This window comes from Apiotrichum porosum (genome assembly GCF_003942205.1).
Source record: "Apiotrichum porosum strain DSM 27194 chromosome Unknown scaffold_2, whole genome shotgun sequence".
Lineage (NCBI taxonomy): Eukaryota > Fungi > Basidiomycota > Tremellomycetes > Trichosporonales > Trichosporonaceae > Apiotrichum > Apiotrichum porosum.
The window spans coordinates 196,129-218,441 of NW_021167109.1; the positions used below are offsets into that span (position 1 = coordinate 196,129).

A 22,313-nucleotide genomic window follows, 5' to 3' on the forward strand; every position below is an offset into this window, starting at 1 on the left:
GAGCTGACAAAAGCTTTCACCTGTGCGCATTGCCCGCCTGGCTCTGACGGCTGACGGCGCCTTGTCACCCACGCACAACACCACCCCTGTTTAGGGAGAACGGGGGTGTGGGTTTTGTATTGGGACACAACGAGCGGGACTTAATTAGAAGCGAATGCCCCGCCTTATCACCCCTCCACAGCCCACCGCCCACGCCTTCCCCCCGTTGCTCTGTTCCCGGCCGGCCACTGTCTCTCCCTCGCCCTCGCAGTCCCCCCGCTCCCTCTCCGTGTCCTTCTCTACTTATCACCACATCGGCTCATCCTCATCTCCTCTTCTCTCTTCTTCTCTCACATCCACACCCTCCCACGTCTCTCACAGAGTAGCATCTACCAGCTCTCACACACACCACCACACCACACCACACACTCGCACCCCCTCCTTCAACAACAACCCTTGTTGCCCATCATGTAAGTCGCACGACCCCCACAGTCCCCCCCCCCTTCCACCCCGGTGGCAACCAATGCCACCCCCCCCCCCCCCCCCCCCCCCCTTCCGCACACCCACGTCGTCCTCTCCCACCCAGCAACCCAGCAACCCACCGTCCATCAGTGTGCACTGGGTAACCATCCCACCGCTCTCCTCGCACATGAGGCGCTCTGCTGGACTGCTTGGTTCGCTGCTGGTGGAAGCGACAGTTGCATCCCGCTGGTGTGGATGCGGGCTGTGCGCGGTTCCTGCTGCTGCCTGCCGCCGTCGTGCCCCCCCCCCCCCCCCCCCCGAATGGAGCTTGGCGCTGACACATGATCTCCTCTGCTCGCCGCACCGTCACACCGTCCTGTCACGTCCCTACCTCAACCTCCTCCTGCTTGCATACCCGCGTCTTGATGTGCACGCCATCTCCCGCATCCTCAACCCGCTTATTGCGACTTGCTTGCGCCATTTGCTACATCCCCCGCCCGTCTTGTCTCCCGACTCGATCCACTCACCCACTCTCCTACATCCACCGCCCGTCTCGATATCCCCGCGACCGTTCCCCCATCACAGGCCTGCCAAGAAGCGCTGCCAGTTCCGCGTCATCTACAACATCCCCGTCTCGCCCACCACCGATGCCGAGCCCGCTGCCGAGGGATCAGAACAGCCCAAGCCTGCCATGACCGCCAACCCCACCCAGTGCCCCTCTGCCGCCGTCAAGATCGTCGGCGACTGCCCCCACTGCAGCAAGGTGTTCTGCAGCGCCCACCGCACCCCGGAGGCACATAACTGGTGAGCTATTTGAGTCCCGCTAAGGTGTGCACTAGCTGACATGGATCCCAGCACTGGCATGCAAGCATGCCGCGACGCCGCGTTCCAGGCCAACAAGGAGCGTCTGGAGCGTGAGCGTACCGTCGCGCACAAGATCGCCCAGGCTTAGAAGCACACGCCTGCTGCCTCCCCCCTTGGCCTCAACCCCCGCCCGCGCGTGCGCGTGATCAAATACGCACAACACTCGTTCGGGGTCGCCTTCCTTTTACCTCTACACCGCAACCCAAGGCCGTGGGACAATTATTGCTATAGAGAGCCCGCCGAGGCGAACGGGCTCAATCCGACCGTTACTGCCATTCGCATCTCTTCATAATTGACTCCCCCACCACTCCTTCCTCCCCAACCCAACCCCATCCCCACCCCACACCCATCCCCAACCAATGTGTAGTTCTCGTTTGTACCATCTACTCTTTAATGTAGACCGTAGAATGAATCAAATCTGTGTCCTAGCCCCCCAATTTGCGACACTGTGAATCAAAGAGAGAGCAAAAAACGACGTCAGGCTGACCTGATGGGGTGACAAATGGGCGGGTTGTATTGATTGATTTGGATTGACTGAACTGCATGAGGATTGATGGTGGCGGCGGCGCTGGCCTCTGCGCGCCTCTGGCCGCTGGCCTCTGGCCTCTGGACTCTAGCGTCTTGTCGGCCCGGCCGTGTGATGAGACAGGTCTGGGCTGCCGAAGCAAGGGGCAGAGGAGGTTGTAGGGCCTGCTGCGGGCTGTGCTCGGGATTCAGGTGGCCCAGGCTGCTCGGGGCAAGCGACGAGATCCAAGCAGTGACGACAGTGTGCACGTCTGCGACAGTGGGACCCAGGTTGCAGGTTGGCGTATGCATTCCGACTGAGAGGTTGGGCAGCGGTAGGGGCTGTCGGCAGGCGACACGAATGCAGCTGCAGTGTGTGTCTGCATATGAACTGTCTCGGGGCGGCAGCCGCTTGGCAGCAGGGTGGCCAAGTATTACACTGGGGTGGGGAAAAGGATATGATGACGTCGCATCCCCGCCGCAACCTGCCACCCACCCCGCGCCGACAACGCGGCCACACCACTCTTGCCATGCACTCTACCCCACCACCGTTTTGGCACTTCTCGTTCTGACACATTTCTGCACGTCACTCGTCGTCGTCGTCCCATTGCTTCATACTCGTCGTCACCACCATCTCCGCCCCGTGCGCCCACCCGTCCTTGTTCCCCACTGTCGCTTACATCAAACAAGGGCCCCCCGGCTAGTCCATTACCTCGCCTCCTCCCGACTTTATCCACCGGCCACTGCATCTCCTTCCCTCCCCCGCGCTCCCAGCCAGCCTGGCATACACCATGGCCGACCAGGACCATTCCAACCTCCCTTACAAGCCGCGCCAGCGACGTGCTCGTCCAGACAGGCCGCTCCCGGCTCCTCCTCCCGAAGAGGACGCCTGGAGAACCACCACGGGCATTGAGAACAACTTTGATGGCGACTACATGTCGCCTCCGTCGCCGCCGCGCGCACCCGCTCAGCCGACTTACCAGCCTCCCCCTATCGAGAGCTTGAGCATTGCCGAGGACAAGGCTGGTGGTAACGGCGATGCACCTGAGAGCAGTCTCGCCGAGGCCATGGCCACGTCCCTCGGCGGCGGCGGCGGCGACAGTGCTGCCGCACCTGCTCCCCGTCCTCCTCGTCCCGCTGCAGCGCCGCGAGTACGCCCTCCTGTTCCCAAGACCAATGCCCAGTACAGCTCAGCCCACATCAACCCGTACCACACCACCCTGCCCAGCGGCGACCTCGTCCCGCCCACGATCCTCACGCCCCTGCGAGCCCATTACCTCAAGAAGAGCCTCGTCAACATGCAGATCGCGTACGAGATCAACATGATTACCGACCCGGTACTGGGAGCCAACGCATTGGGGCTGTTGGGACCGCCCTTTGTGCTTCCCGACGCTGCAAAGGAGCACGTCGCCGCGCGCGTCGGCAGCGAGGCGGTGCCCTCGGCGTCGGACATGGGCGACCTGCCGTTCCTGCGGTTCATGTTCCACCAGTTCCTCCTCCCCTTCCCCTTCCTCGCTGCTGCGCCGCCCAGCTTCTGGTCGGCCAAAGTACAGCCATTCCTGTCATCTTTCCTCGCTACGACAGGCATGGTGACGCACTCGACCCTGACGCCCGACGAGCAGGACGTGGCCGAATCACTCATGACTAAAGATGAGAGGAAAGAGGCCGAGGAACGCCGCAAGCTCTGGGTCAAGGTCGAGAAGCATCTTGGACTCATGATCGGCGTGGGCATCAAGCTCGACGGCGGCGAGGAAGTGGTCCGTATCTCGCAATCGGAGCTGCGCAGGATCGAAGCCACCCAGCAGACCCGGCACAAGAAGTGGGCAGACAAGCACCCACAGCTGGCAGAGGCGATCATGTTCGACGTCAACGTCGTCGGCGTCCGGGCCGTCGTGGAGAAGGGCCGTGTGCGAAGCAGGAGCCATGAGGTGGGTTCTGTCGAGATCAGTCAAATGACACCGCGCTGACGTTTTGCACAGGAGTTCATCATCCGTACGCAGCGGTCGGGCGTCCATGACGTCTTTGTCTCGAGGCGCTATGGCGATTTCCGTCGTCTCGCCGAGGAGGTGGGTATTTGTTTGTGGAATTCGTGCTTACCCCGCAGCTCCGCGCCCACTTTCCAGAGGCGCCGCTGCCCAACCCGCCGCCCAAGAACAAGACCGTCTCAACCGCGCCGCCTGCCACTGCACAGGGCTACAGCGCGTACAACCCGATGCGCATGATATACGGCTCGGGCGTCTCGCCATCCCCGTCGGGCGCCTCGACGCCAAAGGCCGGCGCACCGCCCACGCCGGGCCTCGACGAGCAGCCCGAGTCGCCCTTGTCCCCCGGCCCGCTCTCGCGCGAACGCAATCGCCTCACACTCCGCGCGTACCTCGGTGCCATCCTCGCCATCCCCGAAATCGCCAACTCGCCCATCATGCGTTCCTTCCTCCTCTCGCAGCCGACGACACTGACGCCGCCCGAGGCCGCCGACATTCAGCGCCGCCTCGAGGCCGACGCTGTCCGCGAGGAGGGCCGCAAGCGTTTCCGCGAGGAGGCCGAGCGGCGCGTCGAGGCCCTCCGCGAGGGTCTGTCACAGTTCAAGGGCGACGTGCTCACCAAAGAGGGCGGCCTCAAGGGTGTCTTTGAGGTCGTCAGGAGGGTCGAGAGGGTGGAGGACCTGCCGCCTGCCGAGCGCTCCGTGCTCGAGTGGGGTCGTATCTCGTGAGTTGGGCATTGGCTATACGTCACAACAACTGACACAATGTGTCCAGGCTCGCAGCTACCATCTTCCAGATCTACGTCGCGTCCGACACGGCGTCCGACTCGCTTGCGGGTCTCAAGCGTCTGCACGGCATCATGCCGTACTTTGTCCTCAAGGGTATCTTGAAGATCTCCAACCCCATGGCTATGATTCGAGGTGAGCTAGCCCATGGCATTGTCTCCCAAGCTGACATTCAGGCGTTCTGGACCTCTTCCTCGCGCGTCCGTTTGGCGGCCAGAGTCTTCTCCAGAGGTGGGTTCTGATTGTTTGCCGGAGAGTCTAACCCAGCAGAATGTTCTCCACGTCCCTCAACGAGGACGTCCGCTACCTGCAAGAGGACATCCAGGCTGTGCAGGACAAGATTGATGATCCCGTCTTGTGCCAAAAGATTGAGCAATACGTACAGGCCCCCTTTGAGATTCAAGAAATGTACCGCCGCGACGCCGTGACGGAGGGTCTCGACCTGCTCGTCGTCATCCTCCGCTCGCCCGACATGCCCATCCTCTCCCGCCCCCAGGTCCAGCGCGTGTACCGCGCCGCCCGCGCGTACCGCGAGTACAAGAAATGGCAGCAGGACCTGGAGGACTCGGACGACGACGAGGGCCCGGACAACGACGACGCGTGGTTGTTTGAGGACCTGAACATTCTCATGAAGCTCATGACGCGCAAGCGCGAGAAGGAGTCGATGCTTGCTCTTATCTTTGAAGTAGGTGCTATTACTTTTGAGGTTACTCGACTGACCTATCCCCCAGGGCGTCACTGCCGAGCTCCTCAAGGACATTATCACCATTTTCTACTCGCCTCTCGCGACTGTGTACAAGGCTGCCAGCATTGCCGACTCGCTTGGCGACTTGCAGTCGTTCATCAACGACATGATCCGCACCGTCGAGCAGGTCGAAGAGTGTAAGTTATCAGGGTCGCTGTGTTAACTGACATTACACAGTGTCCCAGGAAGACCCGCAGCGCACTGTCCAGACCTTCATCGACCTCGTCCAGCGCCACGAACAGGCCTTTTACTCGTTTGTCCACAACGTCCACTCCAAGGGCCAGGGTCTGTTCGACTCGCTCATGGGCTGGATCGAGCTGTTCCTCGGGTACGCGCGCGACGGCCTGCCGCAAAAGCTCGACCTCGAGATCCTCCTGCCGATGGACGGCCCGCAGCGCGCTGCCATCATGAAGGAAGTCGACGAGGTGGCGCAGTACCACTACAAGCTCAAGGTGCAGCACGAGGAGAAGGTACGCCGGCGGTTTGTGGCTGGCGGAGGCGCCGACGAACAGACGCTCGAGGAGGCCGCGCTCGTCGACAGCGTCATGCAGAGCCTGTCCATTGGAGACACGACTGTGGGCGCCGCGGGCGAGATTGCCGTCGAGGAGAGCGAGGAGGACGACGACAGCGAGGACGACTACGACCACGAATGGGACGACAGCATGTCCGAGTCGAGCTCGGTCCAGTCGGGCCAGGGCGCGTCGGGGTCGGGCTCGGGACCGTCATCAGGCCCCCGCGCCCACCGCCACGGCTCCATCGGCTCGTCCCCGCTCGTCCCAGAGAACCAGGCGCGTAAACCCGCCACATCCTCGGGCGCCCGCACGTCGCTGGACGCACACCGCAAGAACGCGCGGTCAGGCAGCACCTCGTCGCAGGACTCGGCGCTCCCGCCCCCGCCCCCGCCCAAGGACGGCGGCGGCAACGGGTCGTCGGCGTCAAAGCGCGCCGCAGACCAGCCGGGACGGACCCGCCGCAGGCGCAAGAGGCAGCAGGTCGTGCTCGTCCCGCCCGAGATCAAGGCCATCACCGAGCTCCGCCCGCTGTTTGTCGAGGTCGTCAAGGAGATGTTGGTCGTCAAGCCTCTGACGCCTTGAGCGTGGGTGCAGGGAGCCGTAGTGGTGAGGGGAGTAGGGAGGGAGGGAGAGGAGGGGGGGGGGGGGAGAGGAGGAAAAGTTAGATCCATCGGTATATCCAGAGTTAATGGCATGAAGGTATCGCTCTTTTGTCTGCGTTGGTGACCTGCTGCGCAAATGCATAAACTACATGGTAAAGATATGTACTGGTCGGGTAGGGCGAGAGGCAGGAGGGAGACGCGCCATGGCGATGCAGTGGCATGCGAACGCGGCCCGGAGAGTGGCCACGACCCACCCACCCCTCGCTACATCAGGTGCTCGCACCTAGTCACGACGACGGGCCGGGCCGAAACGCGTCAACGACACCTCGCGCACGCTGTAGTTGGACATGAGGGTGCGGAGGTCGTACTTGCGCGGGTCGAGGCCGCCGCCCTCGAGACGCGCCGAAGCGGGGAAGGACGCGATGGAGGGGATGGTGATGTAGCAGATGATGACGGTCTGAGCGAGTGTTAGCTGGGGAAGGAAGAGACGGGGATGGGGGCGGAGACGATCCAGCTGTCGTTTTGGCATACACCTGGCTAGCTGAAGGCGGTCATCTGGGGAGCCATCCAGCCGTTAAGGGTGCCTCTGCCCACCAATACGCATCGGATAGCGACTCCTGGCTGCATTGGCAGCGACGACAGCCAGAAGCCCTGGCCCCTGCTCACAACACCACCAACGACTCACCTTCATGACGAGCGAGTTGACACGCATGATCGTGTTCATCCATTTCCAGCTCATACGCTCGGCGTACCAGTCCGAGTTACCGTACGGGCTGACAGCCTGGTCCTCGGCATCCATGTACACGGGCACCATGAGGATCGAGAAGCTGGAATACGTCAGCAGCGGCTCAGCTTGGCCCAAGACCCAGAGCAACTCACGCAGAATGCGAGAACACGGGACCGCGGCGGTACAGCAGCCAGTCGACGCAGAACTTGATGCCGTCACGGACACACCAGCCGAGCGACCTGTAGTGGTGGTATGCCGCGTACGACACGAGCAGCGGGTCGTCGGGATACAGTGCACGGGGCGCTGGCGAGAGGGGACGAGGAGGGTCGATAGGCGTCAGGAACCGCGCAATGATGGCCGTGACGGGGACGATGGTGTCTGTCGCGGGGTCCTGGACCTTGAGCACGCCCAGGGTGCACAGGAAGAGCGCTTCCTGGAGGTTGAGCTGCAGGTGCTCCATGTGCGGGACGAGGGCGGCCGCCTCGTCCTCCGAGGCAGACTCCTCCTCGGGAGCCGGGGGAGGGGGCGGTGGGCGAGGAGTAGGCGCCGGAGTCGGGGCAGCAGCGGGAGTGGAGCCGTCCGCTGCCTGTGCCGCTGGGGGTGGTGGGCGACGACGGAACGGCTTCTTGCCACGGTTACGGTTCGCGTCTGGGCGTGTTGGGCGGACGAGGAAGGTTTGTGGGGTGAGGCTGGTCGGTGCCACGGTGGACGCGGCGTCGGTGGCGAGCGAGAGAGTGGAAGGCGCGGGCGATGCGGGGCGATCGACCACTTCGTTGTCGCCTTCTGCCTCGGCGTCGGCGTCACCCTCGCCCTCACCCTCGACCTCGACCTCGCCCTCGACGTCAACCTCTCCAGTAGGAGCAACGTATCCGTCTGGCAGCTGACCAGTGGTGAGCACCGCCTCGGCCTTCATCGCCGCCTCGAGCATGGCCGCCGCGCGATCAATCTTGAACTGCTTGCGCTCCTTGCGTCTCTGCTCGCGAATCTGCTCCGCCGCCAGAGCTGTCACGTCAGCTGCCTACTGAGGAGTTATCCAGCTGTCATGTACTCACCGCTGCCACCGCGCACGAGGTCGGCACGGCGCGAATGCCAGCTGGGCTCGGACCTGCTCAGCGTTCCCTTGCCGAAGAATCCGCGGTTGAACAGCGTCTCCATGTCCTCGCTTCCGGTGACCCAGACCGACTGGGACGCCGCGTCAAACACGCCCACAACAGGAGGAATGTACACCCGGCGAGTGAGGACATCGGGGAGGACCTTGTTGAGGACTGACGACTGGCTCGAAGACGCCGCGCCAGGTTGGAGCTTGTACAGCGCCGATTCGGGGAGGAGGAGCGGGAGCGGCGTGCCGTATTTCCTGTTCTGGGCCTCGCGCTTGGCGCGGGGGCCGCCCTTTCCCTGCAGACCGCCGATGTTGGGGGCCGGGACAGCGGTGGGGATCGACATTGTGGACGGTGGTTGGGGTGGTGTGGATGGGTGTTGAAGAAACGACCGTTGATCGAGTTGGGCGGCAAAAGTTGGGAAAGTGGAATTGGAGCCCCGCATCGACGGTTGTTCCGTGGCACCGTGGCGAAGATCCTCCAGCGACGCACCGCCCGTCTGTTCAAGGCGAGCAGATGCATGCATGCAGCCAGAGGTGCTACCACTGTTACTTATTGATATTGGGAGGCTTGGTAGAGCTTGGCGCAGGTGGGGGAGGCTCGAGAGCCCTCTCCATACATCTAGGACTGTCCTAGCTCGAGCCGCAAATGAGTTGCGGAGTAAAAACGTGGACCTCACGGTATACGCACCCCCTCACCGCAATGGAGACTGTGAGCTTTCCCAGTGTGGCTCTTTTCAGCGACCAGTTGCTGTACGGTGCCGCGCGAGGATTTTCAGTGCGCATTGTCAAACCAGGGCTCTCAATACTGGCTATCCGCGGCCATGTGGCTGACCTCTTACGTCCAAAGGCACCACTCAGAATCGAACAAGATACTGATGGCAGGGGGTATATGAACACGTTACAGCCTGCGACATCAAGTCGAAGGGGGTACTGATGTGATCCCCCTCCCTTCTGTACAAAAGACCACCCCTGGGGCCTCGTCCGTCAGCCCCCCGTCGAATGGCGCACACTGTACCCATGCCCTCCCACGCAGCTGATAACCAGCTCAACCCTCCTGCGAACCTGCCCGGCCACCGACGAGAATGCGAAGGAGACCCCGCGGGCCGTAATGAGAACAGTGAGTTGCACATGGAAAGCGCTTGTGCTCACAACTAAGAATCCTGCTACCCCATTCACCTGAAGTCGTACGAAGCGTGGGTGTGTACGTACTGCGGTGTACCGTTTGTACTGCTTCCAGGTAAAAGGAGGAACTGGCCCGAGAATGTGTTTGGTGTATGGATCATACTGTATGTGTAACAGTTGCATGAACATTCTTGACCAAAAGGCGGGCAGGTTGTCGTCGTCGGCGAGGGCCAGGACAAGGTGCCACAGAGTGGCAATGTCCTTGAACGTCTGCGAGGTTTCTGACCCGTGTACCGTTACTCATCACGCAGAGTTAGCCTTCAGCCCTTGTGCACATTATCAGCGGCACGAGGGGCTTTTTCTGTCTCTATTCCAACACGATCGACTTCACAACACAGATGTCGACAACATCGACTACCCTATGGCTCAGTTGGCTAGCGCGTGGAGCTGTTATCTTCAACACACTCCGAGGTCCACGGTTCGAGCCCGTGTGGGGTAGGATCTTCTCTTTTGGCCTCGTACGAGACCTCCCAGACATGCGATGCATGTCCGGACGAAGGAGGGAAGAAGTTGGATGTGTTGGGCACCTTCGGTGATTTTTGGTGTAGTTGTTGGGTGAGGTGGCTCCGCCACTCTTAAATTTGGAAATTTGGGCCAGACTTTACTCCTCCTGCTGGTGTTCTGTGTCGTGCAGCTGTCATGCTGGGTAAAGGTTTAGACAGTGTGCGGTGATCTCACAAGGTCTGCTCGCTGCTTCTGTGGCTGTATTTCGTCAGCTTCACCCAGAGACGGATAGGTCAGGCAGCGGACGGAGGCTTGGACGGAGCTTTTGGACGCGTCAACCTCGGAGGCACACGTCTCTGTGATACAAGCAACACTGTCCACACTGTCAAAGATGCTACCGTTGCTGACACCTCAACGAGGTCAGTGATCATGAAGAAGTCAGCGGTGGAGTTTGCTGTCGGAAGGAAAGCAGGGCAAAGGTGGACGGTGTCAGGGAATTGGGAGACTTACACTTGGGGTCTGAGATGGTGCTCGTGGGAACGCACAGGCTGCGTGCATGTCAGCTGCCAATGTCAGTGGAATAGGCCATGAATGTAAAGATGCGTTCCCAACTGCTCGCTCTGACTAGCACTGCAGTAATTGATACTGTGTCATGCCACAGGAAGCGAGCTCGCAACGACGGCCCCAAATCGTTCTCCCTGAGAGGGTTTCTTACCACAACTGTCTGCTCACCACTCTTTCTATGCAAGATAGCACAAAGTACGGGGCAAAACCACACCGGCAGACCTCCCCGTAAGGCTTCAACGCGCACAGATCGGCCCTCAGCATCAGAGAACTACAATGTACACGGCGAGATGGCCGAGCGGTCTAAGGCGCTGTGTTAAGGTGAAGCATCCCCACTCTTCCAAGAGTAGCTCATCCGCAGTCTTCGGACGTGGGTTCGAATCCCACTCTCGTCAGCAGGGGCTTCATTGCCTCCCAAACCAACCTTTTGGCCATGGGAAGAAGTAGAGGAAGTTGGGAAACATGGTCGAATGGTCGAAGCGATGAGGAGATGTGATGTGCCACATTCAACTTTTGATTCCGGGCTTCTATTTTGCTCTCTGGGGTTCACAGAGGCCTTATTGCCTCTACTGGATATTGTTTTGCCGTTGAGACGGCTGAGGGGAGTCGGAATGGTGCGAAAACATGGCAGGAATGGTCACGGAGGTGTGAGATGACATGTGCCACTTTCGATTTTGGTTCCGGGTCGAGGTTCCCCGTCGTGGCGGTCCGAGGCTACATTGACTTTCACCTGCAGAGACAGTGCGGCGATATGGATGGCTTCCGTATGCGTAGCCTTTGATCTCGCTGCAGTCACGATAAGCCGAGCGCACGACGGATCGCGGCGTCCAGCTGGCCTCGGCGAAATCTATCGGCGACGAAATCTTTCTATCAGGAGAGAGAGTGGCGTCTGTCGATGCCCTGAGAGGATCTTGATGCATGAGGACTATCTACAGCATTCCTGTGATCAATCCAATGCGATAGAGAAGCTCCTGACGCAGTACCGGCCGCGTCAGCACGTTGGAGAAGCTTGCGAACGTCGACAGGTGTTCGCCCACATTTCAAGTGAATGTGTCGGCAAGATGGCCGAGTGGTCTAAGGCGCTGTGTTCAGGTTTCTCCTCCTTTGGAATTCCTCGCAGTCTTCGGGCGTGGGTTCGAACCCCACTCTTGTCAGAAGAGGATTCAGTTCCTCCCAAAACTTTTTGGGTATGCATCAGACGGATGGAAGAGAGAGGGAGGTGTTCGGACGCATCGGACGCGTAGGCGGAGGATGTGTGGCGCATGTGGTTGGTTTATTTTTCCTATTTTCGGCCATTTAAGCCGATACCAAACACAGTTGCCGGCCGTGTGTCAGCATGGCAGTCGGACTGTGTCGTCGGAAACTCTATCATAAGCCCCCTCGCGAGAGCCATATTCCTCACGGTGGACCGTGCGTGCCGTGTTTATGGAATCCACGCAGGAGTGGATTCCATCTGATGGCCCAGAATGGACCTAGAACATGTCCCTGGCGTCATCATGGAACAGTACCCATTGTTTACAACACGTCCTCTTCCCTCCCATTTGTTCATTCCAGTTGCACTCCTTTCTTTCGTATCATCATCGAAACGCATGCTCAACATTCCTCATGAGCTCCACATCGCCCACCAGCACGAGTTCCGACCCCACCACTCCTCCGGCCTCCACTGCCACACAACAGACGACGCCGGCCACTACCATCTCTAACCCGGCCACACCACCCAAGACATCAGCCTTTACCCTCGTCCGTTCGGTCGCGACCACAGATGAGCGGGGTGACATCCTGCCAATCTGTATGGGCAGCCCCACCGGGGAAAACGCTGGGTGTAAGTGACATTGACCACTGCCGCGATAACGGTTCCCCACGCTGATGGTAAACAGACTGCTGTATGGTTGCTTTCGACCGGTACACTGGTGTAGAGTGGCATTGCACAGCCTGCGGGTTCAAGGGAATGTTTGGACAGCGTTACTGGAATTTTGGACCAGGTCCGTGGGAGCTGATGGGAGACACTTGGGTTGAGGTGGCACCCTCGCCTGGCAGGGGATCTTGTTCTTTCTAATCATATTCCTTCTTATGGATGTATACGCTATTAGTCATGGCAGTGGATAACCCCCAACAGTGGGATGCAGTTGGAGTAGACCTTAGGCCTCAAGTGCCACATTGACCGCTGTTGATGGCCAGCCATGATCTCACTTTGAAACGTTGATGCGCGTCAACACCGCGGAACATACCCCTTGCCTGGCAGAACAGACCTTTCCATCGGCATCCTTGATATCAGAAACGCCCACCCACTATCTCGCTTTCTCTCCCCTCAATCCCCCATCATCACAATGGAGCAGACGAAGATTACCAAGGTGATCCTTCCGGTAGCCACGCCGCCCACGGTGGCCGCCCCTGCCCGTCCTGCGACTGCCTCGTTCGGCGCTGGGCTCCTGCTGAAGTTCAGGAAGACGGATGCTCGCAAGGGCCAGCAGCTTACCGACAACGGCAGCAACACCCCCAAGAATACCCGCCAGAATCCCGCATGTGAGTATCTCCGCCCATGATCACCGCACGGAGGTGGCTGACAGGAGCCAAGACTGTTACAGCTGTCAAATGCGCAACTTTTACGTTCCAAACCTGCCGTTGCCGCCGCCTGGCGTGGAAGACAACAGGTGGGACTGAGCTTCATGTATTGCTCCAAATATGAACGGGACCACAGGATTTCTTAGGAGAGCCATGAGTCGGCGTTCAGCCTCTATATTATCGGTCAGTAGAAGAGGATTTCAATGCACAGAGCAATGCTGGAGCTCCGAGAGAAGAGCCTGTGGAATCAAATTTTGTCAGATTTTGAGTGCTGCTGGAATACTTTTTGTTTTGTTTTCCGGGGTTTTTCAACGTTTTCACGTTGAGGCTACAGCAAATGAACCGGCTCCGAGGCTGAACCATGGCCAACAGTAAAACCTATGCAAGAAGCATTCACGAGGGCTGGGACGAAACAGTGACGGTGAGAGTGAGCGAGGCAGTTCCCACGACTCCACGACATTGCCTCGAGGCAGTACGAGTCTTGATGGGGGAAGACAAGAAGCCATCACTCGCTTCGCACACGCGCTCAAGTGATGACACAGTGACTGCCATCATGAACCGATCACTTATCCGCAACCCGGGCCCTGCCATCCCTACTTTACTCATGTGCGCGAACTCTATATCTAGTGGCAACCTCTTCCCCCATTCGCGTACTGCACACACCCACCCTACCGCCCACACTCTCGCCTGTCCAAGCCCCGCCACACAGCCTGTCACATTCAACGTACACACCAAATGAGGACTTCCCCCACCCTCCGTCCCAGCCGCTCGACCGCCAGCGACATTGCCCTCCTGGGCAACCTCTCCCTCAGCACACACACAATGGAGCGCCTCGGCCTGGGGACGGCACACAAGGTGGCTCCGACGCGTGTCTGCACGGGGCGCGACGACGAAAGTGGCAAGAACCGCGACAGCAAGTATCCTCGTGTCAGCCGCGCGGAGTGAATGAAGATAAGAAAACGAGCTGACAGGCGTGCCCAGAGCACTGCGTGCCGATCATGATGGAGTGGTCGACCTGGTACTGCTTCTACTGCCTCAAGTGCGGTACGGGTACGGGCAAGGGCACGGGCAAGGTGAATGGCTGGGACAACTTCCGAGGTATGTAGGTCATCGATCTGTCTGGTCAGGAGTAACTGACGCCCCAGCAACCAGCTTCACGACTCAGGAACTCGCCGAGGACTTGTTCTTCTAAGGCGTGAGAGGGAGAGCAGCCTGGGGCAGGCGAGCATTGGTACGTGGTCTGGATATCTGTGGCAGCAGTTCCACACGAGCCGGAATACGAGATGCTGGTGCGAGGACCCAAGTTTTATTAGTTGAGAAAGTGATACATGCAAGCGACGTGTACGAGATACTGTGCATGACAATAGACGACGAGAACCCCCAGGCCCTTTTGACCGTGGGGGCGTTTCACTCGACATACCGAGCTGTGAGGGAGATAGTGTGTACACACACGAGGGTGATGGCGCAAAGAGCACCGATAACAACGATCGAGTCAAGACCTTTTGATGGGAAGCAAGACGTGGGTGCGGGGTGCAGGAGATAATGTCCTCGACGATAAGGTGTGAGCTGGCGTGTCGAGTCGACACGATTAGGGGTGTTGTGTTTGTGGGGAAATGTCTGTGGGGGGAGAAGTCCTAGGCGGCGATAGCGGACGGGGTGCCTGACTGCTCGCTCTCGCGGCGGTGCTCCTCAGCTGCAGAGACGAGTGCGTCGATGCCGAGAAGTGGTGGGCCAGAGACGGAGGTGGACCAGCGCTCGCGCTTGGCTCCGGCCGGGGCCGCAAGGGGGCGGGGCTCGTGCGTGCTCTCACGACTCATACGCTCCCTGTCCTCGGCGTGCTCACGCTCGCGCTCACGCTCACGCTCACGTTCACGTTCGCGGTGAAGTTCGCGTTCGCGTTCACGCTCGCGCTCGCGCTGAGCCTCGCGGTCGTAGTCGCGGTCAACAAGAGGTCCGGAGGGGCGGAAGCCGAGAGGAGGAGGCAGAGTGATGCCACCTTCTGGGCGGACCTCGGGGCCAGAACCGGCGCTGCCGATCGAGCCCATGTGGCGGTGGCCACGAGGAGGAGGGGGTGACGGCGAGTGGTACTGTCCCGAGCCTGCGCGGGGACGGAGGGGAGGCAGAACCGGGTACCTCGCGTTGGTAGGGTACGAGCTCTCGGAGGGCGTGGCAACGTGGTGGGACGCAGCCGACGACGCTGAAGAGTCAGGCGCCTGATGGGGCGACGACGGGGGATACGAACCAATGGCAGGCTCAAAGAATGAGCGACGCTTGGCCGACGTAGGGGCCGCAAGAGGGCCGGGGTGGCGGCTTGAGTCGTTGCCGATGATCTCGAGGTTGGGGAAGATGCCGTTTTGGAGCGTCTCGCGACGGTCCCAGCCCCACTCGCGGAAGACATCCGCCCACCAGACGCTGAGGCGCTCCTCAAGGGCGGCCTGGTTTGCTGAAGGGGATGTCGCGCAGACGTGCTCCGTCCAGCAGGTGATGATCATGATGGGGAAGAACACTGGAGAGTTAGCGCGGAGCGTTTTAGTCGTATGCGTCAAAACTCACTGAGAGGACCCTCGCGACCGCGTTCGCCGAGCGAGTCGATGACGACGCTGAGGTTGTCGACTGCCTGACCCTGGCGCTGGACGGCAAACGGCACGCCGGTGTGCTTGGACTGGAGGTAGAACATGCCACACTCAGCCACTGCGTGCATGTACGCAAAGGACCAGCCGGCAAAAGCGACCTCGGGCACGGGCGAGCTAATCTTGGCCATGCTAAGCGCCAGGTTGACCTCGTCGAAACGGAGGTGACGCGGGAGGTCAAGTGCCCAGGCCTTGAGGGCCTGCTCGTGGTGGCTTGCCGGGAGGTGACGGATCTCGATCGAGCCATGACCACCATTGTTGGCAATGGCCATAATGTTGGAGAAGATGCAGAGAATGCGCATAATGTGGCCGAGCTCGCCCACCTGACCCTCCTCAGAGTGCCAGTTGCCAGTACCGACCGTGAGGCAGTCGCGGCGTCCAGGCTCGCGGCCTCCGGCAGCCATACCACCCCAGCGAGCCCAGTGCATTTCGGGACCAGGGAGAGGCACGTTCGCAATGTCATGGTCCTGGACGTGGCGGCGACGGCCGCTCGCTGCCGAGCAAATGTCGCCGACAACGCACAGCCAGAAGGTGCGGTTGCGAACCTCTGCAAGCGTGAAGTACTCGGGGGTGGTGAGGTTGAGGCGTGGCGACGGAGGAGGAATGGCACCCTGGCTGTTGGGACTCAACACGGAGATGGCAAAGTCGAGGTAGTAGAGACCCAGACGGGGCTGGCGAACCGAATTATAAAAGACGGACAACAGGAGCGCGGACTGTGCGCACTCTGTCTCGTCCCAAGTGCCTTGGTCAAGCTGTCTCTCCTCTTCGGTCCAATGTCTGCGCATCTCGATAATGCGCTCCAAGTTGGCACGGCAGCGCTCGGCAAAGACCTGACCCCTGAGATGTCCCGGAACGGTCGCGGGGTACGCAGAGACAAAGGCCTGGTTATCGCACAGGCGGGCACCAATCGTGTACATGGCGTCCAAAAGCATGGGCGACGTGCGGCCGAGGTAGTAGCGATGATAGAAGGTGGCGGGGTGGAACATTGCAGCGTACGGAGGTGTGCGCTTGAGACAAACTAGACGTCAGCTAACGTGTCCATGTCGGATATATAACTCACTGTCAATGAGCTCTGCGGCCAGCGCATAGTCGCGCTCAACGACCTCGATGGGACCAAACGAGCGACCCTCGCCACGCCAAGCGGCAGGCGGGACATCGCCGCTGGCAGCTGCTGCAACAGCAGGAGCAGCACCCGCAACACGTTCACCCTCTCGGTAGTCACGGCGCCATTCCTCTCCGGCGGGGTGGACCGAAGCGCCACCCGGACCGCCGCTCAGACGTCGTTCCGGCGCGCCAGCCTGCAAAAGAGTTTTGCCCTCATCATTGCTGGGGCGTTTACCCATTGGCGTGGCAGACGAGTCGCGCGTGCGCGGAGGTGGAATTTGCTCTCCTTGCGCGTTGAGGTAGATGCAAGGACGAGCAGAAAACTCGCAGTTGGAGCAGGGCGCGAAACCGTCACATCGGCGCTTGTTTTTCTGCACAGCGCGTCAGTAAAAAAAAAAACACAATCATCAGTGGAGAAAAAATATATACTGACGTGACATGCGCTGCAGGCCTTTGCGAGACGTTTACGTTTGCGTCCCTTGGTGGTGAGCTCCTCCTTGTCGAGCTCGGGTTTGGGACGGGGAGGCTGAAGAGCATGGCTGTCGCCCGACGACCCGCCGCCAAACATGGACTGAGAGTACGAAATTGCACCACCGGCCCGGGCCAGAGGCGCAGGTCGAACTGGCTGATGGGGTGGGCCAGAGAGCGCACCGGGCATCTTGGCGTCCGACTTTCCGTGCCCGTCCATGCCCTTTGGTGTCCGGGAGCGCGGCTGAAGTGGTTGGGGGTTGAGTTTGGATGGTGCGCCGCCCTGCTCATGTTGACTTGAGCGGGGTGGCAGCGAAGCAGATTCTTCGACAACCATGGTCACGAGCGGGTTGTCGGGTGTGATGGAATGGGCAAAGGTGGTTTGGAGGGGGGGAAGAAAGCGACAGTGCGGATGGATCGGGCCGGTGATCCGCGCGGTGGAGAGAGGTGACGGTGTGTGGTGATGGTGTGTGGACGACGAGTCAATCAATCAATCACACACGCTTTACGGCCGTGGCTTGTTGTGGATAGGGGGCCGAAGGGTTAATGGGTGGGGGGAATGGATGCTTGGACAGAGAAAGCAGTGTCGAGACGGCGAGACTCAATTCTTGCCGCCCAGGAAACGGGAGTGTTGCGGCTGTGGATGTGGGGGAGTTTGCGGCAGCGAGCGGCAGCGGGCGGCAGAGCGTGAACACGCGGGTCCGAGCTCCCGGTTGAACAGGCGGTCAAACAAGCGTGCAAAGCGTTTTGAGCGCGGGGGCAAGCCGTTTTTTGTTCGCTATATGCGGGTACGGTCGCGGCTTTCGGGCTATGTGGCCGACAGCGGGGGGGTGGGGAGGGGGAATGCGGGGGGAGGGAGGGAGGGAGGGGGGAGGGATGAGACCAGGAGTGACACATATAGAGTGGCAACCCGGCACAACGCGAGCACGAGCCAGTCAAAGACAGGTGGTGGCGCAAATGTACAACCAAGGGAGAAGCGAGGCCAGCGAGAGAGGGACCGGCGGCGTCCAGCGGTCAGCGGCGGAGGCGGCGGCGCCAGTACACGCCGGTGAGACAACAGTCCAGGGATCACCAGGTCAGGCCAAACCAAAGAGGTCGACCGCGCACGCGCACACACACAAAGTGGTAAGGACACGAAGGCACGCAGACGGGTCGCAAATATTGTGTGTCGGGTGCGACACGGGGTGGGCGGGGCCGGAGCAAACAGAAGGGAACAACAGAATCGTCGTGAGGCAGTGGGTTAGGAAAGAGAGAGAGAGAGAGAGAGAGAGAGAGAGAGAGAGAGAGAGAGAGAGAGAGAGAGAGAGAGAGAGAGAGAGAATTTAAAGGAGAGAGCGAGTGTCAGCGCCTCGCAGATTCGAGAACGCGGTATTGGCCGCTGTAGAAGAACGCACCTAATGGGATAATGGGCCCAGAAGGAGAGTCGCGTGACGAAAGCGATGACAATTCGCGACGAGAGGGCTGTTGGGTGGCACCGGGGTGATGCGTCGAGTGTGCACGAGTTGATGGACGAGAACTGGCAGAGAGGGGGTGGCGAGACGTGATCAAGAACAAAGGGTAAGTGGACAATAGCAATGTTGGTCTGTTGTTCAATTCCATGCATGACCACGCTGGGTACGGCTACGAGCCCACCTGGTACTCTGGTTCCAGCTCGCTCTTGGGCTGTGTCCTGGTGACTCGTTTCCCGCGCGCCGAACCGCCGCGCCGCCGTCCTGTTGCCCTCCTCTCCCCTCTCCTCCCTCCTCCCCTTGGCCTAATTTGCGAACTGCCGCCGGCGCAACCCAGCAGTTGTCCCGAAGCCTCTCGCTCACTTGCGGGGCAACCAATGGGCTAGGTCTTCTGCTCGTGTGCTTGCCGCAGCGGGTGTGCGCGACGTCCGTTAAACGCGTTAAAAGCCGCCGTCGCGTTGTGGGGTCACCCCACAGACAGCACAGGGCGTGCGTCGTCGAGAGAATCTGCTGTACGGCGAAACACAGTTTTCCAGCCCCGCTTGAGGCAGAGCCATGCATGCAAACCACAGCTTGAAGCGTAGGGACATGTTTAGCAGCTCCAATACCTCGCTTGCTTCGGTGATGTGTCCGGCTCCACAAAACGGCGACGCAGATGCAAGGCATCGAGAACTTGGTCCGCGGGAAGAAAATAGCGACGGGCAACAGGGCTGACGAGAGCAACAGCGGTCATAAGGCCAAGGTGTCAGACCCGTCAGGCCCAGAACCACACCCCCAGGCCCATAAATTGCGCGACCCGGCGGCCCACCGCCGCCGGCTCTCGTCCACAGGTACGGCCCCGAACGCGGTGTCGCGTGGGTGGGCCTTTGTGGTGCGTTTACGTCTGTCCGTTGCCGCTTTGCGGCCGATTGGTAAAGCCAAGGCAAAGGAACCCAAGCGGTAGTCCGGGCAATCTATTTGAACAAGATTTCGTTTCATTAACGTGCGGATTATGCTATGGATCGGCGGCATGACAACGGTACAGTCTTTGTGCTGAAGGCAGAATTGGCTGCCATTAACTGTGGTCCTCGCCATACGGGGCCACGGTATGTGCTGCAAGTGGTAAGCGTGAGCGTGCTTTTGTGGCCTCGTGATGGGATCTGGTGTCAGTCGTTTTCCCCCCCACAGCCCACAACCCACAAGGTCCCCTCTGGCCTCTTGGCACCCACCATTGTCATTTGCTCGTTCACATGTGTTGGACCGGATAAGTCCGAGGTAGCCGGCACACGGCTGCAACTGCCGCATCCTGCCGCTCAAGCCGGCGGCGAACTCGCAACAGCCGAGCGACAGCTAAGGGTCCACAAGCGCCTCGCCGAGACGACGGCGTCTACCGGGATCTGGAGAGATTCATATTGGACAGTGGCGGTTGGCTCCACCCCACACACACCACACGTCCTCGGATCCAAGACGTTCTCTCTGTACCCCTCTGTGCTGTGCTCACAGCCCGCAGCTGGCAGGGCGGGCGGCATTTACTGTACAAAACCCCCCCTGTCAGGAAGCACGTCCAAAGAGGAAGCACACACCAGAAGAACCACACTCTTTCTAGAGGTGGGTGTGGTGTGCGCCGGCGGCCGTGGGGCCGTATGCCGGCGGGAGGTCACACCCCCGTGTACCCGTGTGTGGGGTCGGCGGCAACCGGTCGAAAACGCGCGCGGGGCTCTCACCGGCCGGTGCGAGAGCAAACGTTAATCGGCCATGGAGCAGCAATTTTAGCGAACCACAGTGCAAAATTCAAATCCCACCAGGCCAACAAACAAGCGAGACAGGTCTCGAGAGACAGACGGGAGCAAGAGCGGGTCTTGCAGGTCCAGCTCGCGCGGGAACCGAACGGGCATGCACATGACCTGACCTACAGGAAGCACAATTCCTCCGACGGCCTGGTCCACTTCTTATGCGCGTGTGGCGCATGAGTGAGGCCGTCTTCGGGGGACGACACTTTGCGTGATGCCACAAGTGGCATCGACAAACGGTCAGCAGATCAATCCTCTCGCGTCTCGGCCTCTCGGATGAATGAGGCGCTGTGACATGTCGCAATGCCGCCGTCTCATTTCTGTGTCCGAGAGGGGGCAGAGGCCCCTGCGCAAAGGGTGCAACGCTCAACGCTGCCACAAACCAACGCCATTCATCGGAACACGCTCGGTCCATTCCTCCCCACTCACCTCCCCAAACCCACAGGCCACACGTGTATCCGGCGGCTGGCGGCCCCGTAACCCCCGCGGAGCCGCAGCCGTCGCTTGATGTATTCTGTAAACAGGTGTGTCCCAGGCCAGGAGCTTGCCACAGGAGCTAGGAGCTATGCCAAAGTGGGGGCTGACGGCGTTGGAAGGAAGGGTTCAAGGGACTCTGGCTATGTAGATCTCATCCCTCCGTCGTCCGCGACGGAAACAGCGTTCAGCACACCTCGCGCCGGCCCCTGCCGAACAGCGGTCAATGCAAAGTGGGCTAGATACGGCTCTCGTCGAGCTCCTCCCGACGACCAATCGGCAACCAGCACCGGCCAACACCCCCAAAGACACCGCCGGTCGCCGGTCGCCGTGCCGACTGCGGCGGGTCTGGCACGTTGGTGGCGCTTTCCTTGGTCCTTTCCGAGATTCTCGACGGAGGTTATGACAGACGGTCGCGGCGCGGCGGGGCGGCATCACACCAGATGTCGTACAAATGGCGCGCGAACCTCGCCCATGTGTCACTGCCACTGCCACTCAAGAACCGGGGGGATCGGACACTCTAGTGGCTACACCACGCCACTGTGTGCTTGTGCTGGGGAGCTAATGAGGTACTAACTGTGTACTTGTATTCAGAGCCGTGGGTGCCCGCATTAGCGTGTAAAAGGGAGCCTGTACTCCCCGAGACAGACGCGGGCTATCAGTTGAGAGATATCCGTGGTCGGCTGTTATTGTTGACAGCTTTATGACCTTGCACACGAGGCTCGATATGACGACGGTTCATTGGTCGCTTACACTGGGACTCTTGAACTAGCAGCATGCCTTGTGTGGCAGTCAACAGAACCAATGGGCCACTACGGTGGAGGTCAACACCCCAATTGCATGTCAGAATGTACCTCGCCATGTTCCAGCGGGGCTCCCCCTCTCTTTCCTTCCCTTCTTTCTTCTTTCCTTCGATGCCTACCCTTGCCTCCCATCTATACGGCTAGGTACTAGCCCACGCACAGGTTGATTTGCATTGAGCGAGCTCACGCTGCGTCAAATCGTAGTGTGGCGGTATCTGCCTCCAACCTCCGACCGTGCGGCACGTAATACCTACAGACATAGCTGGCAACCCAGCAAAGCTGAAGGGTGTGGCCCTTGCACTGACGTTAGCGAAGCATCAGCCTCCCCTTCGCCCAAGGAGACAACAGTCGACGACGTCACGTCTGCTCCATACATATGTTGGGTGTCGTTTCAGTCCCTTGTCAGTGATCGGGGAGGGAACGTCCACAACATACCCAAAAGCTCAGTTCCACTGGGCCATGTTCTCGTCTATTGTGCATCCTACAATTCAATACGTCTCGTTCTACATGTAAAAAAAGAAACCACCAAGAGCAAAAGTACCTCATTTAAGAGTCGTTCCTCCCATGGTAGCCGACACTGCAGTCTGTGAACGCGACTGCAGCG

At 60.0% G+C, this 22,313-nt stretch overlaps 7 protein-coding genes and 3 non-coding genes across 10 annotated transcripts; 8 read left to right on the forward strand and 2 right to left on the reverse strand.

Annotated features, from left to right (window-relative positions):
- Positions 1 to 1,132: 1,132 nt before the first annotated feature.
- On the forward strand, positions 1,133 to 1,393 carry EHS24_004047 (uncharacterized protein; the record flags this gene model as incomplete). Its single annotated transcript, XM_028619679.1, has 2 exons — positions 1,133 to 1,245; positions 1,297 to 1,393. The coding sequence occupies 2 exons, from the start codon at positions 1,133 to 1,135 to the stop codon at positions 1,391 to 1,393; spliced, it is 210 nt and encodes a 69-aa protein (XP_028478651.1).
- Positions 1,394 to 2,600: 1,207 nt separating this feature from the next.
- EHS24_004048 (uncharacterized protein) lies at positions 2,601 to 4,818 on the forward strand (the record flags this gene model as incomplete). Its single annotated transcript, XM_028619680.1, has 4 exons — positions 2,601 to 3,737; positions 3,789 to 3,875; positions 3,914 to 4,515; positions 4,566 to 4,818. 4 exons carry the CDS (start codon positions 2,601 to 2,603, stop codon positions 4,816 to 4,818), a joined length of 2,079 nt encoding a protein of 692 aa, XP_028478652.1.
- Positions 4,819 to 4,847: 29 nt separating this feature from the next.
- Positions 4,848 to 6,415, forward strand: EHS24_004049 (uncharacterized protein; the record flags this gene model as incomplete). The annotated part of the gene is made up of 3 exons (XM_028619681.1): positions 4,848 to 5,261; positions 5,308 to 5,458; positions 5,499 to 6,415. 3 exons carry the CDS (start codon positions 4,848 to 4,850, stop codon positions 6,413 to 6,415), a joined length of 1,482 nt encoding a protein of 493 aa, XP_028478653.1.
- A 557-nt stretch (positions 6,416 to 6,972) lies between these two features.
- SEN2 (tRNA splicing endonuclease subunit sen2) lies at positions 6,973 to 8,605 on the reverse strand (the record flags this gene model as incomplete). Its single annotated transcript, XM_028619682.1, has 4 exons — positions 6,973 to 7,056; positions 7,121 to 7,262; positions 7,315 to 8,164; positions 8,215 to 8,605. The coding sequence occupies 4 exons, from the start codon at positions 8,603 to 8,605 to the stop codon at positions 6,973 to 6,975; spliced, it is 1,467 nt and encodes a 488-aa protein (XP_028478654.1).
- A 1,193-nt stretch (positions 8,606 to 9,798) lies between these two features.
- EHS24_004051 lies at positions 9,799 to 9,882 on the forward strand. The gene has a single exon. It is a non-coding gene; the product is annotated as a tRNA-Asn (tRNA).
- Positions 9,883 to 10,735: 853 nt separating this feature from the next.
- Positions 10,736 to 10,846, forward strand: EHS24_004052. The gene has a single exon. It is a non-coding gene; the product is annotated as a tRNA-Leu (tRNA).
- A 660-nt stretch (positions 10,847 to 11,506) lies between these two features.
- Positions 11,507 to 11,605, forward strand: EHS24_004053. Its single transcript has one exon. It is a non-coding gene; the product is annotated as a tRNA-Leu (tRNA).
- Positions 11,606 to 12,778: 1,173 nt separating this feature from the next.
- EHS24_004054 (uncharacterized protein) lies at positions 12,779 to 13,112 on the forward strand (the record flags this gene model as incomplete). The annotated part of the gene is made up of 2 exons (XM_028619683.1): positions 12,779 to 12,974; positions 13,027 to 13,112. The coding sequence occupies 2 exons, from the start codon at positions 12,779 to 12,781 to the stop codon at positions 13,110 to 13,112; spliced, it is 282 nt and encodes a 93-aa protein (XP_028478655.1).
- A 636-nt stretch (positions 13,113 to 13,748) lies between these two features.
- Positions 13,749 to 14,205, forward strand: EHS24_004055 (uncharacterized protein; the record flags this gene model as incomplete). The annotated part of the gene is made up of 3 exons (XM_028619684.1): positions 13,749 to 13,938; positions 13,995 to 14,111; positions 14,159 to 14,205. 3 exons carry the CDS (start codon positions 13,749 to 13,751, stop codon positions 14,203 to 14,205), a joined length of 354 nt encoding a protein of 117 aa, XP_028478656.1.
- Positions 14,206 to 14,647: 442 nt separating this feature from the next.
- On the reverse strand, positions 14,648 to 17,552 carry EHS24_004056 (uncharacterized protein; the record flags this gene model as incomplete). Its single annotated transcript, XM_028619685.1, has 5 exons — positions 14,648 to 15,210; positions 15,256 to 15,519; positions 15,567 to 16,661; positions 16,704 to 17,118; positions 17,181 to 17,552. 5 exons carry the CDS (start codon positions 17,550 to 17,552, stop codon positions 14,648 to 14,650), a joined length of 2,709 nt encoding a protein of 902 aa, XP_028478657.1.
- Between the last annotated feature and the right edge of the window lie 4,761 nt (positions 17,553 to 22,313).